Genomic DNA, 16,779 nt, shown 5'->3' with positions numbered 1-16,779 from the left:
ATGGGTTGTGTCCGATTGATTCATCACCACCTCCATGGGGTTGTCTCGTGAACTGTTATCACAGCTTGTTGCTGTCGAGGAGTGGGGTCCCTTGTTCTGTAAGAGACATATTGAATATAATACCACATTCCACTTGCAACAGCCACAGGAAGGGTAATGTCTGGTCAGATAAGGATTCCTTCTGCAAAGCTGCCGGTGTGCTGCGAGTGCCGAGAGCAGAAGCTAATGAGACAACCGATTTATTGTCCCCCAGTTTTAATGAACATCCGGTATTATTTTGAGCTGACTTGTCGTGAACATCCACACAAGTTATAGCATCCTGCATACGAGTAACAAGGTGTCAGCTTGTCTCCAGGTAGCAACCGAGATTTTTTCCACACCGAGAAGACAAAAAAAAATGAACTGAAAAATAAGTGAAAACTTCATGGATTTAATAACTAAAGATATATTGGAGAGATCCTGCATTATTATTAGTAGTAGTAGTAGTAGTAGTATTATTACACAAATGTTACACAGTAAAACAGTAACGGTCTATGCGAGAATTAATTTTTCTTAAAAACTGTGTCTTTATTTTGCAGAAAGCAAGACTGGCAAGAATCCGGGTGGCGAAAAGTGGAAGTGCTAATGCTTACTTACAAAGCAAGCGCAACGGTTTACTGAGAGAGACGCTACAGGTGAAAGTCAGTTCTTTTCCATTGTTTAGTTTCTTCTTTTCCTACATTTGCATATAAATGTATGGATAGGTGTATAGTAGATAGATATATTCCAAAGCATAAAGCAGCCTGGCTAAATTTGTTTTTAATGGTCCAACCACTGGAATCTCAACTGATACCTAGAACAGGGCTCTGAAATGGTCAGTCAGTATGTGCTGCCTTTGGGACTGCCAGAGATTTTCTAGCACTCCTACACACAAGTAATTTAAGAGCCTCAATCCTAGGATTAGTGGTAGTCCCACCTGTCAGACCCCCACTGATCAGCTCATTATCACATATCCTGTAGATAGGCGATAATTTGCAAACTTGGCAATAAACCTTCATTAAAAAATGTTCTGCCATTTGGTTTCTACAGCCTCTATGCATCACAGTGCAGACTGCAGTATGATATAGCAGTGAATTAGTTACTGAGTTCATTCTGATGTCACGGTTTGTAATCCTTATTTGTGAGCTTATAAATGATCTTCTAAGCTGATTTATGAGAAAATCAAAGTTCATAAATGAGTTTAGAAGATTGTTTAATTAAAAGGGCTTAAATTGCCATGAATTAAGTTACCTCATGTCCCAGCAATTGTGGCAGGAGCCTGGCTGCATATTATAGGTCTGGACCTGCTGCCGATTGTGTGGGCACAGCAACTTTGATGGCCACTATAAAGATTTATTGACACTTTGCCCAGCACAGATAAAACAGCTAATTACTGTACAAGATAGGATACGAGATTTAAAACAAGGGAGGGTCCAAAAAAGTATTTCTTGTATATATGTAAAAAAGCTAAAAGTCTAAAGTCTGTATATAGATAAAAGTCACCATAATCTTATGGAAACGTCTGCGTTCGAGGTTTCCTAGATTTGTAATTACTGGTTATGATTGGCTGTTATCACCGCTCTGTAAAATTCTTCAATACTTATTTTATGTTTTGAAAACCATGATTATTATTTAATGCTATCAAGCAGAAAATTGGATCATATCTTATGTGTGCATGTGTTGGTATTTGTATATGTAAGTCTGCAAGTTGCTGAATAAAAAACATATCCAGATTAGGGTTCAATTAAAATGCCATAAACAGAAAGGAATAAAGCAAAAACTTAAATTGTCTAGTAGAGAAAATTGACTGGATGCAAATTGTCTTCATATTGAATTTCATGAATCAGTTTGCGTATTGATTTGTGCAAATTTCAGCATCATTTTACACATTGCCAATTATTACCTTAGGGGCAGCTGCACAGGTTTAGCCATAAAGTCTTGCAACTGTCACATCAGGAGGGACCATACAAGCCAATATAAAAGCTGAAGAAGAAAATGAAGCAGCTATTTTTGTGTGATATAGGCTGTAGAGAGGAACTCAAAGCCAAAGCTCAGCATTAGAGATGGAGAGAGAAGGGGCTAAAACATTGGACAACTACTCCAGACAGAGCTGGTGTGCAACTGTAGCACTAAAGATAGAGAAGTAGTCTGTGAATAATACGTAGGTTCCATTGATAGGGGAAGAGAAATATAAATTAGCGAAAACAGCAACAAACCCGATGTGATTGATCAGCGATATACTCAACTGTGACTTGGACCTTACATAGTTACATAGTTATTAAGGTTGAAGGAAGACTGTAAGTCCATCTAGTTCAACCCATAGCCTAACCTAACATGCCCTAACATGTTGATCCAGGGGAAGGCAAAAAAACCCCATGTGGCAAAGAGTAACTCCACCATGGGGAAAAAAATTCCTTCCCGACTCCACATACGGCAATCAGACTAGTTCCCTGGATCAACGCCTTATCAAGGACCTTGTCCTGCTGCTCGGGAATAACACATTTTGTCTTCCTTCGTTAATCACTATAAATCAGGATTGCGGTTCAAGGTACTCAGCACAATTTTTTTCCTGAAAAAAATCAGAGATAGTCAAAGTGTGCTTGCTTGTAACTAGTGATAAGCGAGTGTTCTGAGGTTTTGCATTTCTTGTGCAATCCTTTTTGTGAAGGAGTGAATACTTAAGTTTTTAAACAATCCTTAACAATCAAGACATATAAGTAATTACAACAAAAATACCGTGCCCTGTTGCTGGTGCTGGCTTTTGGGATGTGTACCTAACTAGAAATTTTTGTTATGTTATATTGGGTTGTACTTTATTAGAACAATTTTTTTTTAAATATACATGATTTACTTTTTACATATTTGTTTTACTAGTGCAGTTTGTCAACCGCACATGCCACAAAAATACTGCAGTCTTTTGCCTCATTTTGCTTCTGCAACCTACCAATGTAGCATATTTTGTTAGAGCCTTGTTGTCAATAAGGGAAGGATAGTGTTTTTAAAAATTAAAAAAAAGTTAAATAAACACATTCATTGTTAGCATACCTTTTTTACTAGTGCATTTTGCCAACTGTTCATTCCACATCGATAATGCAGGCTGTTGCTGGATTTTATTTTATGTAGCTACTAGAGATGAGAGTTTCAATTTGCCGACTTCACCTACCTGGCATTTTTTGTTATGTCCTTTTTGGAATTTTTTTTTTAACAAAATAGAAGAAAAAATTAACAAAACTCTATACTTTCACTGTGCAGGTCTGTTATTGCACCTCTGTACCATGAGCTGATGGATCACTTGGCTTTTGAGCCATCACTAGCATTTCCTGTTCAGTCTTTAGTTAATCAATGGTTAAATAACTGTGGCTGAACATTTTTGCAAACATTAATTATACTTGTGTGTAAAATGCATAATAAGAGAAAAATGGCAATTACAATGTATGGGGTAGTGTGAAAGAAAAAAAAGCATACCAAGGCTAAGCATGTGGGAATACCACTCGCACAATCCATCAGTATTCCTACCAAATGCAGCTCATAACTGGCCTCCTTTTCCAAGCAGAAGAGTGGGGAGGAAGTGGAGAACATGATGGAATTTATGGCACATCCCAGTATGATGATGTTAACTCTGACAGCGACATCATCAGTGTTCTGCATAGTCCACCTCTACCATCACCATAACAGTTAACCTTTTACATTCCAGACTTTCCATTCCATCAAAAACACCTGTATTTGTTTTGCATTCTGGAGGTTAAGGAAGATATTCCAATACAATTACTTTGTCCATTTGATTTATTGAATGAGATGGACAGTCAGCATTTGTTATCAGATGACACTGTGCTGCAGAAGGTTGTCAGCTTTGCCAGTAAACAGTGGAGGCGACTTACATCCAAAATATTCACAGAGGCAAAATCTGCTTCTTCTGTGGTCTACTTAGGAGCAGGTGATGCTGCATATGCTGCAGGTAGAGGAGCTTTAACTGTACTTTAATGTCTGGTAATGGTCGTACTGGTAGTGGTTCCTACATGCTAGTATATCTGATGAGGAAGTTCTTTTCTATCTTGGCGACAGACTAATCTTTGGCAGTCTGCACACTCTGCAGTAGCAAAATAAGCCATGAACATCCAGACTTAAATAGACAAAGAACAACAGCTCTCTGTTACATGAAGTGGCATCACCGGCTCATTTGGGAATAGCAAGCTGGCCAGCAATCTCTGCAAGACCTCTCTTCACTCTTATTTTTCTGGTAACTAGGGTGCATCCTCAAGTAATTATTACTAACATTGTCATTTACATCTTCTGCATGTCGTACACATACTACTCCTCTTCATCACATACCACCTTTCCGTCACGCTGCCAGATATCCAATCCCTGGTTGTGTGTCGAAGAAGGTATACAATTATAGTAAACCCAACTTCACTCTTTTTGTTTGTGAAAGGTGTAGCTCTCTCAACAGACAAGTTATTCTTCTGTAACAAATCTACCTCTGGATTTCCTCCCATAAACTGCAATTGGCATTGTCATGAGTGACACTGGTTGGCACTTAAGTCTGAGCAATGCAACTTCTGCCATCTGCATCACACACGTCATAAATTTAATTGTGCAAAATTATTTAAAAAATATACCTGTTTATGGGAGTTGTTGGACATAGCCAGGAAAAAGTCTAAGAATTTTAACTGTTCTTAAGTGGCAAAGCATGCCCTTTAGGAAGAAAAGCAAAACATTCTTGCCTCATGATTTGCTATGTTGCAATCCACTGGAATTCAAAACTGCATATTTTGAAGCATCTGTAAAGTGGTGACTGATTATATCATGCAGCTGGAAAACTGTAGGTTGGGTTACTTTGAAATCAGCCATTGACAGCTGAGGAGGGTCACGTATTGCCTACTGAAGCAATTCAAAGAATCTATTTAACTTGTCAGTAGGGAGAACTCATATGTATCTTGGAAATATACTCACTTGAATGCAACAGGGTATGGAGAAAGATCGTCAACTTCTACATGTTCATTGCTGCCCTTGGTGATTGGGGATGCTCAAAGTCAGTGTTACATGCAGCATTATGTGGAGAATGGGATGGAACGAAGTAACAGCAACAGGTGGATGTGGATGGAGAGATTGAGTTATCTCAGAGACAGACAAAGAACAAGGCTCACAGAATAAAATTAATGAAGACTAAGATACCCCTATCCACATCTTGTATAGCCGGTGCTCCTCTGACTGCGCCATCGGTAAGGTTAGGACAAGTAGCAATGGTAGAAGCAGCAATTGCAATATACAGTATATGACATGAAGGGCAAAATATTTTATCCGCTGCCGTGTGAGGGGGGCCAGGGCCATAGTCGTGGCTGAGAGTACTTGTTTATACACGCCCTGGCCTCCCGCCACATGAAAACAATGATCGTACCAGTCCCTCCATTCTCCGAACCATCAGGGTCACCTCTGGTCTGTTGCAGGCTCACTTCCGTCGATTGCACACAAATAGAGACAGAGTCCAGTTCCAACTTTAAATGAGTAACTTTACTGGTTTCCTTCCTCAGCACATCAAAATCATTTACAGCATCAACATAGGGTTCCACACAGTTTACATCCTTCACTCTCCCTGTGCTCTCCCTCATGTTCTTTAGCATGTTCCCGGGTCATACTGTCTTGCCCGGTACCGCAGCATCCTCCCTGTCCAGCTTCACTACCTTTAGGGGTTCCCCTGTCTGTTTCACCTTAGACATAAGGGCATCTGCCCACGTAGTAAACTGTCACATGATAGAGCCACTGGATTCCGGTGCTGCGGCAATTTCTGGCCTACCGGCCTTGGACGACTGGGCTTCTAGCTTTAACATTACGTAGCTGACCGCCCTGTCCGGGCTCTAAACTAATGCCTGATTCTCACCGACTTACCCGCAGATAGCTCCTCCTATGTCAACAATTTACAGGGTTAAACTAGTTAATCCCAATGTGCCCCCTCCAGTGGACCAATTGAGGTGCTACGCTTTCCCTAACATTCTATATACGTATAGCAGCATACAGGGCAACATGAACATAACCAGACAAATAAGGTATACATGACAATATTTACAGATCAATAAAGCAATCACTTAATCGGATCGTGTTTGGGGTACAGGGCAGTCTCTGTGACCCCCTACAGCTGCAACATCCTGATGCACTTCAGCAAACAGAGATGCACTACCTGAAAAGCCAGAATCAGTCATACTTACACTGTGTCCATTCTCCAGCAGACACCCTAACCCTGAACCCATGAACTTCTGGGTCAGCAGATTAGACCTGTAGCAAGAACTGTTCCAGTTTGCTATGGGTGCACTGTCATACCCAGCCTCCTGCCTCCTTATTTTTCAGCTACAGCTATTGCCAATGATTAGATATGCCATAGCACCTGCCTGCCTGTATATTGTGTTCTGCACTGGAACGGACTAGTCTCACCTCATCTAAGGTCCTAGATAAAATATTTAAAGTATATTTTATCTTAGAAAATATTAAAGAAAAATACACCTAGCTTCAATTGTATAGCCATGCTCTCATTCATGGTGACAGGTTCCCTTTAACACATATATTTTTTACAGCATTTAGGAAAAAAACATACAGTACATATATATCAATATTGTTCAGATATCTTTAAATGTGTAAAAACTAGGTTAAAAATAAAACCTAGGTTAAAAACACGTTCATAAAATAACATTGTTAACCCCTTAACGACCGCCGATACGCCTTTTAACGGCGGCCGCTAAGGGTACTTAATCCACAGCGCCGTTAATTAACGGCGCTGTGGAAAAAGTGAATAGCGCCCCCCAGAGTCGGATTTTCTCTGGGGTCTCGGTTGCCGAGGGTAGCCGAGACCCCAGAGAACATGATTCGGGGGGTTTTTACCGACCCCCGAGTTGCGATCGCCGGTAATTAACCGTTTACCGGCGGTCACAACAAAAAAAAAACAAACCGCGATTTGCCGTTTAATTTCTCTGTCCTCCGATGTGATCGCACATCGGAGGACAGAGAAATGTGGTCCCCGATGGCCCCCAATAGCCCCCCAATACTTACCTACCTCCCCCGGTGCTCCTCGTGTCTCCCCATGGGCGCCGCCATCTTTCTTCCGGGAAAAAATGGCGGGCGCACGCGCAGTGCGCCCGCCGCCCGGCACCCGGATGTTCTTTGGGGTCTCGGCTGCCGGGGGTAGCCGAGACCCCAAAGAACATGATCGGGGTCGGTTTGCACCGACCCCTGCTTTGCGATCGCCGGTAATTAACAGTTTACCGGCGACCGCAAAAAAAAAAAAAAAAAAAGCGATCAGTTATTTCTCTGCCCTCTGATGTGATCGCACATCAGAGGACAGAGAAATAGGGGGATTCGGGGACCCTATCATACTCACCCGGGGTCCCTGGGTCCTCTTCTGTCTTCTCCTGCCAGCCGGCTTTTTCATCCTGGCGGGCGCATGCGCAGTGCGCCCGCCATCTGCTGCCATCTGCCGGCCGGCAGGAGAAGACAAGTTGGGGCTAAAATTAGGGTTAGGGTTAGGGTTAGGGTTAGGGTTAGGGTTAGAGTTAGGGTTAGGGTTAGAGTTAGGGTTAGGGTTAGGGTTAGGGTTAGAGTTAGGGTTAGGGTTAGGGTTAGAGTTAGGGTTAGGGTTAGGGTTAGAGTTAGGGTTAGAGTTAGGGTTAGGGTTGGGGCTAAATTTAGGGTTAGGGTTAGGGCTAGGGTTAGGGTTAGGCTACTTTCACACTAGCGTTTTTTGGCTTCCGTCGCAATGCGTCGTTGGAGAAAAAACACATCCTGCAAAAGTGCTTGCAGGATGCGTTTTTTCTCCATTGGCTTGCATTAGCGACGCATTGCGACGGATTGCCACATGTTGCATCCGTCGTGCGACGGATGCGTCGTGCTTCGGCGGACCGTCGACACAAAAAAAACTACATGTAACTTTTTTGTGCGACGTGTCCGCCATTTCCGACCGCGCATGCGTGGCCGGAACTCCGCCCCCGCCTCCCCGCACCTCACAATGGGGCAGCGGATGCGTTGAAAAAACAGCATCCGCTGCACCCGTTGTGCGGCGCTTACAACGCTAGCGTCGGTACGTCGGCCCGACACACTGCGATGGGCCGAGTACGACGCTAGTGTGAAAGTAGCCTTAGGCTTCTTTCACACTTGCGTCGGTACGGGGCGGTCGCAATGCGTCGGCCCGATGTACCGACGCACGTTGTGAAAATTGTGCACAACGTGGGCAGCGGATGCAGTTTTTCAACGCATCCGCTGCCCAGTCTATGTCCTGGGGAGGAGGGGGCAGAGTTACGGCCACGCATCCGCGGAAATGGCGGACGCGACGTACAAAAAAAAGGTTACATTGAACTTTTTTGTGACGACGGGGGCTAAAGTTATGGTTAGGGTTGGGGCTAAAGTTAGGGTTGGGGCTAAAGTTAGGGTTAGAGTTGGGATTAGGGTTAGGGTTTGGATTAGGGTTGGGATTAGTGTTACATTTGGGATTAGGGTTGGGATTAGGGTTAGGGTTGGGATTAGGGTTAGGGGTGTGTTGGATTTAGGGTTTTGATTAGGGTTATGGTTAGGGTTGAGATTAGGGCTGTTTTGGGGTTAGGGTTGTGATTATCGTTAGGGTTGTGATTAGGATTATGGATCGGGTTGAGATTACGGTTAGGGCTGTGTTGGGGTTAGGGTTGGAGTTAGAATTTGGGGGTTTCCACTGTTTAGGTACATCAGGGGGTCTCCAAACACGACAGCCAATTTTGCGCTAAAAAAGTCAAATGGTACTCCCTCCCTTCTGAGCTCTGCCGTGCGCCCAAACAGTGGTTTACCCCCACATATGGGGCATCAGCGTACTCGGGATAAATTGGACAACAACTTTTGGGGTCCAATTTCTCCTGTTACCCTTGTGAAAATAAAAACTTGGGGGCTAAAAATCTTTTTTGTTGGAAAAAAATATATTTTTTTATTTTCACTACTCTGCATTATAAATTTCTGTGAAGCACTTGAGCTTTCAAAGTTCTCACCACATATCTAGATAAGTTCCTTAGGGGGTCTAGTTTCCAAAATTTGGTCACTTGTGGGGGTTTCTACTGTTTAGGTACATTAGGGGTCTGCAAACGCAACATAACGCCCGCAGACAATTCTATCAAAGTCTGCATTCCAAAATGGCGCTCCTTCCCTTCCGAGCTCTGCCGTGCGCCCAAACAGTGGTTTACCCCCACATATGGGGTACCAGCATACTCAGGACAAATTGGACAACAACTTTTGGGGTCCAATTTCTCTTGTTACCCTTGTGAAAATAAAAACTTGGGGGCTAAAAATCTTTTTTGTTGGAAAAAAATATATTTTTTTATTTTCACTACTCTGCATTATAAATTTCTGTGAAGCACTTGAGCTTTCAAAGTTCTCACCACATATCTAGATAAGTTCCTTAGGGGGTCTAGTTTCCAAAATTTGGTCACTTGTGGGGGTTTCTACTGTTTAGGTACATTAGGGGTCTGCAAACGCAACATAACACCCGCAGACAATTCTATCAAAGTCTGCATTCCAAAATGGCGCTACTTCCCTTCCGAGCTCTGCCGTGCGCCCAAACAGTGGTTTACCCCCACATATGGGGTACCAGCATACTCAGGACAAATTGGACAACAACTTTTGAGGTCCAATTTCTCTTGTTACCCTTGTGAAAATAAACATTTGGGGGCTAAAAAAATCTTTTTTGTGGGAAAAAAAATATTTTTTATTTTCACTACTCTGCATTATAAACTTCTGTGAAGCACTTGGGCATTCAAAGTTCTCACCACATATCTAGATAAGTTCCTGGGGGGTCTATTTTCCAAAATGGGGTCACTTGTTGGGGGTTTCTACTGTTTAGGTACATTAGGGGTCTGCAAAGGCAACATAACGCCCGCAGACAATTCTATCAAAGTCTGCATTCCAAAATGGCACTCCTTCCCTTCCGAGCTCTGCCGTGCGCCCAAACAGTGGTTTACCCCCACATATGGGGTACCAGCATACTCAGGACGAATTGGACAACAACTTTTAGGGTCCAATTTCTCTTGTTACCCTTGTGAAAATAAAAACTTGGGGGCTAAAAAATCTTTATTGTTAAAAAATATATATTTTTTATTTTCACGACTCTGCATTATAAACTTCTGTGATGCACTTGGGCATTCAAAGTTCTCACTACACATCTAGATAAGTTCCATGGGGGGTCTAGTTTCCAAAATGGGGTCACTTTTGGGGGGTTTCTGCTGTTTAGGCACATCAGGGGCTCTCCAAACGCGACATGGCGTCCGATCTCAATTCCAGTCAATTTTGCATTGAAAAGTCAAATGGCGCTCCTTTGCTTCCGAGCTCAGCCATGCGCCCAAACAGTGGTTTACCCCCACATATGGGGTGTCGGCGTACTCAAGACAAATTGTACAACAGCTTCTGGGGTCCATTTTCTCCTGTTACCCTTGGTAAAATAAAAATTTGGAGGCAAAAAGATCATTTTTGTAGAAAAAATGCGATTTTTTTATTTTCACGGCTCTACGTTATAAACTTCTGTGAAGCACCTGGGGGTTTAAAGTGCTCACCACACATCTAGATAAGTTCCTTAAGGGGTCTAGTTTCCAAAATGGTGTCATATGTGGGGGGTCTCTACTGTTTAGGCACATCAGCGGCTCTCCAAACGTGACATGGCGTCCGATCTCAATTCCAGCCAATTCTACATTGAAAAAGTAAAACGACACTCCTTCTCTTCCAAGCTCTGCGGTGCGCCCAAACAGTGGTTTACCCCCATATATGGGGTATCGACGTACTCAGGAGAAATTGCACAACAACTTTTGTGGCCTAATTTCTCCTGTTACCCTTGTGAAAATAAAAATTTGGGGGCAAAAAGATCATTTTTGTAGAAAAAATGAGATTTTTTATTTTCACGGCTCTACGTTATAAACTTCTGTGAAGCACTTGGGGGTTCAAAGTGCTCACCACACATCTAGATAAGTTCCTTAAGGGGTCTAGTTTCCAAAATGGTATCACTTGTGGGGGGTTTCCACTGTTTAGGCACATCAGGGACTCTCCAAACGCGACATGGCATCCGATCTCAATTCCAGCCAATTCTGCATTGAAAAAGTCAAACGGTGCTCCTTCACTTCCAAGCTCTGCGGTGCGCCCAAACAGTGGTTTACCTCCACATATGGGGTATCGACGTACTCAGGAGAAATTTCACAACAACTTCTGTGGTCTAATTTCTCCTGTTACCCTTGTGAAAATAAGAATTTGTGGGCGAAAAAATCATTTTTGTGAAAACAAATGCGATTTTTTATTTTCACGGCTCTACGTTATAAACTTCTGTGAAGCACTTGGGGGTTCAAAGTGCTCACCACACATCTAGATAAGTTCCTTAAGGGGTCTAGTTTCCAAAATGGTATCACTTGTGGGGGGTTTCCATTGTTTAGGCACATCAGGGACTCTCCAAACGCGACATGGCATCCGATCTCAATTCCAGCCAATTCTGCATTGAAAAAGTCAAACGGTGCTCCTTCACTTCCAAGCTCTGCGGTGCGCCCAAACAGTGGTTTACCTCCACATATGGGGTATCGACGTACTCAGGAGAAATTGCACAACAACTTTTGTGGTCTAATTTCTCCTGTTACCCTTGTGAAAATAAGAATTTGTGGGCGAAAAAATCATTTTTGTGAAAACAAATGCGATTTTTTATTTTCACGGCTCTACGTTATAAACTTCTGTGAAGCACTTGGGGGTTCAAAGTGCTCACCACACATCTAGATAAGTTCCTTGGGGGGTCTAGTTTCCAAAATGGTGTCACTTGTGGGGGGTTTCCACTGTTTAGGCACATTAGGGGCTCTCCAAACGCGACATGGCGTCCGATCTCAATTCCAGCCAATTCTGCATTGAAACAGTCAAACGGTGCTCCTTCACTTCCAAGCTCTGCGGTGCGCCCAAACAGTGGTTTACCTCCACATATGGGGTATCGGTGTACTCAGGAAAAATTGCACAACAAAATTTGTGGTTAAATTTCTGTTTTTACACTTGTGAAAAAAAAAAAAATGGTTCTGAAGTAAAATGTTTGCAAAAAAAAGTAAAATGTTCATTTTTTTCTTCCACATTGTTTTAGTTCTTGTGAAGTACGTAAAGGGTTAATAAACTTCTTGAATGTGGTTTTGAGCAGCTTGAGGGGTGCAGTTTTTAGAATGGTGTCACACTTGGTTATTTTCTATCATATAGACCCCTCAAAATCACTTCAAAGGTGATGTGGTCCCTAAAAAAAACATGGTGTTGTAAAAATGAGAAATTGCTGGTCAACTTTTAACCCTTATAACTCCCTAACAAAAAAAAAAATTGTTTCCAAAATTGTGCTGATGTAAAGTAGACATGTGAGAAATGTTATTTATTAACTATTTTTTGTGACATATCTCTCTGATTTAAGGGCATAAAAATACAAAGTTTGAAAATTGCAAAATTTTAAAAATTTTCGCCATATTTCCATTTTTTTCATAAATAATCGCAAGTAATATAGAAGAAATGTTACCACTAACTTGAAGTACAACATGTCACGAAAAAACAATCTCAGAATCAGCGGGATCCGATAAAGCGTTCCAGAGTTATAATCTCATAAAGTGACACTGGTCAGAATTGTAAAAATTGGCTCGGTCATTAAGTACCAAATTGGCTCTGTCACTAAGGGGTTAAGATAGATTACTTTAAGGCTTATTGCTAGGATTAGAGTTATGGGAGTAAACTGGGTATTTGCAGGAGGGCCCCTGCTTCTGCTAACACATCTGTCTGAGCAGGCAGTTGCCTGCCGAACTGTGCCTTAGAGTCTGTAGACTGTCTGTCTGTCTGCAAGACACAGACAAGGTGAATATAATGAAGGGGCAGGGAGCCGGAAAATCACTGATCCACCATTCAGTGTGAGTAAAGGTTGAAGTATCTGCAAGTAGCTTCTGGTCATGTAACATGCTCAAGTAACATGACTCAGTAGCAGAGATATATCAGTAGCAGAGGCTCAAGTTTGAGGAAAGTGCTGAAGATGTGACAGTACATTTAAAAGATAAATATATAGGGAAAAGGAAGAATTGAACATCAGTACACTAGAGGACATAGGGAGTTTGTGGGGTGATATAATAGCCAAATAGGACAATTATTTGTAGAGGCACATCGCACAGTTCCCAACTTTGAAAGATAAGAAAGAGAGACCCCCACTGCAGTGCGTGTAGCGCACCACACAATTTATGTTTTACACTAAGTTATTTCCCTAACCTTGCCTACTTCATTATGTGTGATAGTCATATGCCAACCAGTACATTCCTCCACACATAGTACACCACCTCCACAGTGTATTCCTCCATACATGGCCTACAGCCTCCCACACATAGTATGCTGCTGTCAATGTCGCACACATGCAGTTTCAACTCCCTGCAAAGGCCCTACACAATATGGTGCTTATCACAGTATATTCCCCCCAGCTCCCTACACACAGTATGAGGCCCCACAGCCACCAACACACAGTCCTCCCCCCACACACAGTATTATATCCCAGTGATATCCTGATAGGAGACATCATACTTCAACTGTGGTGGAATCATACTGTATGTGGGAAACACTGTGGGAGCATGTTCTCTATGAGGATGGGGGCATCATATTGTATGTGTGGGGACACTGTGGGGGCATCATACTGTGTGAGACCATGCAAAGGTTATTGCAGTGAGTGAGAACACTAATGCTTTTCACTTTTTGAAATGAGGACACATAGAAATAATTGGATGAGATTAGAGGAGTGGTTTAGTGTCAAAACAAATTGCCCAGGAACACAATTTATATACCTCAAAACTGGGAGGTATGCCAATACAGCAGAGGACAGGAATGCTCTTCTGCCGATCCTCCTCCTGCTCCTATCTGGGTGCCGCATTGACTATGTTGTACTGTATACTGAGGAGTGCCATTCAGCATCAGGACATAATATTCACAATGGCTGTAACGTGCCACTCCTATAGAGCCATCACATTACACAGCAGTGCCTGTGAGGACACAGTACATCAGTAGCATTGATCTCAGGTGTCTACACTCATCATCCATTACAATCATGTAGGTAAATGAAAGAGAGGGTCCCCACTTTGAATTTTTCAATTTGTTTAAAATTAACTCTGCTGACAAGACACAAGACAAAGATATGCACCTCATTTTTTGTTTAGGGAGTAATGAGTTATCTGCAGAGATTTGGCTTTAATGTAAGTAAATTATCTATTTACAGGTAAGTATTAGGGAGCAGTTTCATGTATTTCTCGTCTTACTGAGCTGCTGTTACCAGTCATCAGCGGATGTAAAGTTCAGACAATAAACAGATGTTTCATAGAATTTTTTCTCGAACAGAACATTGACTGGTGTTGATTTCCTGTCACAATTCAATCCATCGTATAACTGTTAAATATTCATGTCTGATTATGTCTACAGGTAGATTAAATGAACAGCAGACCTGGCATGTACAGTGAATACATAAGCATCAGCTCTTATTCCCCTAACTCTCCCTCATATTAACAAATTGTATATTGCCCAAACAATTCCAATTAAGCATATGTGGAAGTAATCCAGTACATGAGTAGTACATTTATTAGCAGCTAATTTTTCCTAAAACCTCATAATGCGTGTAAGCATGTAACATTGGTGCGTTAGACTTATTTACTAATCGTTTATAGCAAGAAAACACTAACAAAATGGAAAAAATATTTATTTTTTTAGATGAATTAATCTCTTTTATGTAAATACAAATATGGTATCAGTAGATGAATGGTAAAAAAAATTCTAACTGCTGTGTACAGTTTATTTGGTGTATTATGGCTTTCATTCCCTGTCTCTATTGCTAAGCTATGAGCTGTAACATCCTCTCATTATCCAGATTCTCCCCAAAATAGCTGCTGCATTCCCAGCCTCTGCTTTTATACAGACTATGATAGTCCACAATAATTGGCTGTGTAATATCATATAAGTTGATAGCTGCAAGGCATAATGGAGAAGCCAATCCTGCCCTGCCCATGGTCAGGAGATCCTTCTCTGATGTCATGTTCTGCAATGTGTAAGCAACTAAGATGTATGCAAACATTGAATATATAAAATTTGGACTGCATTACTGCTAAATAAAGTAGAATTAAATATACTTATATAAATTGAAGCTACTTAGCATACAAATTGGCCAATTTATGTGTGCCCACAGCATGACATACCTTTTTTGATGGGGCCTTATAGTCATGTTCAAATGTTCAGTATTTGGTCAGTATTTTACCTCAGTATTATAAGCCAAAACCAGGAGTGGGTGATAAATGCAGAAGTGGTGACGTGTTTCTATTATACTTTTCGTCTGATTGTTCCTCTCCTGATTTTGGCTTACAAATACTGATGTAAGACACTGACCAAACCCTGAACATGTGAACATTGCCTAAACCTAATATTTATCAAGCATGCCTCTCTCAGTCTAAAAGCCTGCAAATTTGTCAGGTAGCTAGGATCCAGCACTTATTAAAAACAGCCTTAGGGCTCTTTCAGATGTCCGTGCAAAGTGGTCCAAGCACGCATGGACTGGCTGCAGGTCACATGACCGGAGCATAACAGCTTCATATATTTCTAAGAGGCTGTTACGCTCTGGTCAGAAGAGCCGCAGCCAGTGCTCGGACCTGTTTGCACTGATGTCTAAATGAGCCCTTAGACTGATGGAAGGTGTGCTTAATCAAATATGGAGGTAGTAGCCAAAATTTCTGCAGCCATTTTAAGGGAATTTCACAGTAATCAAATTGCAAATTATTTGAATTTACCTGGATCAACAAATTCCTAAAAATTCCAACAAACAAAGACCAGTTCTCTTATCTGTAGCAATGGCAGCTAACATGTGGAGGGAGCATTTCAATAAGGGATGGATGAGCTGGCAAAAATTACCAGCAGTTGATCCCACTTAGAGCTTTTGATGTACTGACAGGACTGGATTTTATGGTTACTGAAATCATATTGGTACCCTAAAAATTCATTGTCTGCTAATAGTTACACTTAAAAAAAAAACATAAAATTTTATGTGATTTTTCTGGACTGAAATCTATAAAAAATCAGTGTCCCTTTGTCTGCAGTGAGTAAGAAATATACCATATACGTGGAGTCTGGTGGAGCATGTCACAACAATTTCTTTATTTTGAATTTTTATGGAATAGTAGAGTCCTCACACATTTTTACCACAGTCCTACAGCATGTTGTACAAAACAGAGTCATAATACAGCAATGTGCCTTATAGATGGATGAGGATGACATTGATCTGATAACAACACAACAGTAAATTGCTTAGTTTTACCACTAGTTTCCGAATAGATAAACTGGCAGGTGAACAAAAGCAGATTAAAGAATACATTTGTCCTACAAATAACCTGATATCTCAAATGCCTCATCACCATACATGCAGAGGTCATACATTGATCCTCCAGCTTGATTGTTTCAATGAAGTATTCCAAACAATTTGAGCAATATAGCAAAATCCTGCAGGCACAAAGACAATCCTCCTCAATATTTATAGCTTAAGACATATAGAAGGTTATCACAGAATAAGAAAACCATAGTTTGAAATAAAGGACTAAAAATTGAACTTTGTTCATTCAGCGATCACCAAGTAGTGCAACTGAAAAGAAGCTGTAAAAAGCGATCATTGATTCGTATGTCACTCGGAGTTGTCATTTACTCAGCAGAATTTAGAAGGGTAAAAATCCTGGAAGCTACATTCATGCATCATTATGACCATCTGCACTTAAAGACGATGTA

At 41.5% G+C, this 16,779-nt stretch overlaps 1 protein-coding gene across 4 annotated transcripts in view; it reads left to right on the top strand.

The window, feature by feature from the left end:
• The window catches only part of KCND2 (potassium voltage-gated channel subfamily D member 2), an 832,113-nt gene that overhangs the window by 610,676 nt on the left and 204,658 nt on the right, over nt 1-16,779 (top strand). For 2 of the 4 annotated variants that reach the window (XM_077264984.1, XM_077264981.1), the window contains exon 3: nt 579-674. In XM_077264984.1, coding sequence (XP_077121099.1) covers nt 579-674 — 96 coding nt within the window. Of the gene's footprint in view, nt 1-578; nt 681-16,779 lie in introns of all 4 variants that reach the window. The other 2 variants (XM_077264982.1, XM_077264980.1) reach the window with 1 other exon arrangement.

Source organism: Ranitomeya variabilis, chromosome 5, assembly GCF_051348905.1.
Source record: "Ranitomeya variabilis isolate aRanVar5 chromosome 5, aRanVar5.hap1, whole genome shotgun sequence".
In the NCBI taxonomy this organism is placed as follows: Eukaryota; Metazoa; Chordata; class Amphibia; order Anura; family Dendrobatidae; genus Ranitomeya; species Ranitomeya variabilis.
The sequence above is the reverse complement of the archived record's forward strand: the minus strand, read 5'-3'. Positions and strand labels throughout refer to the sequence as shown.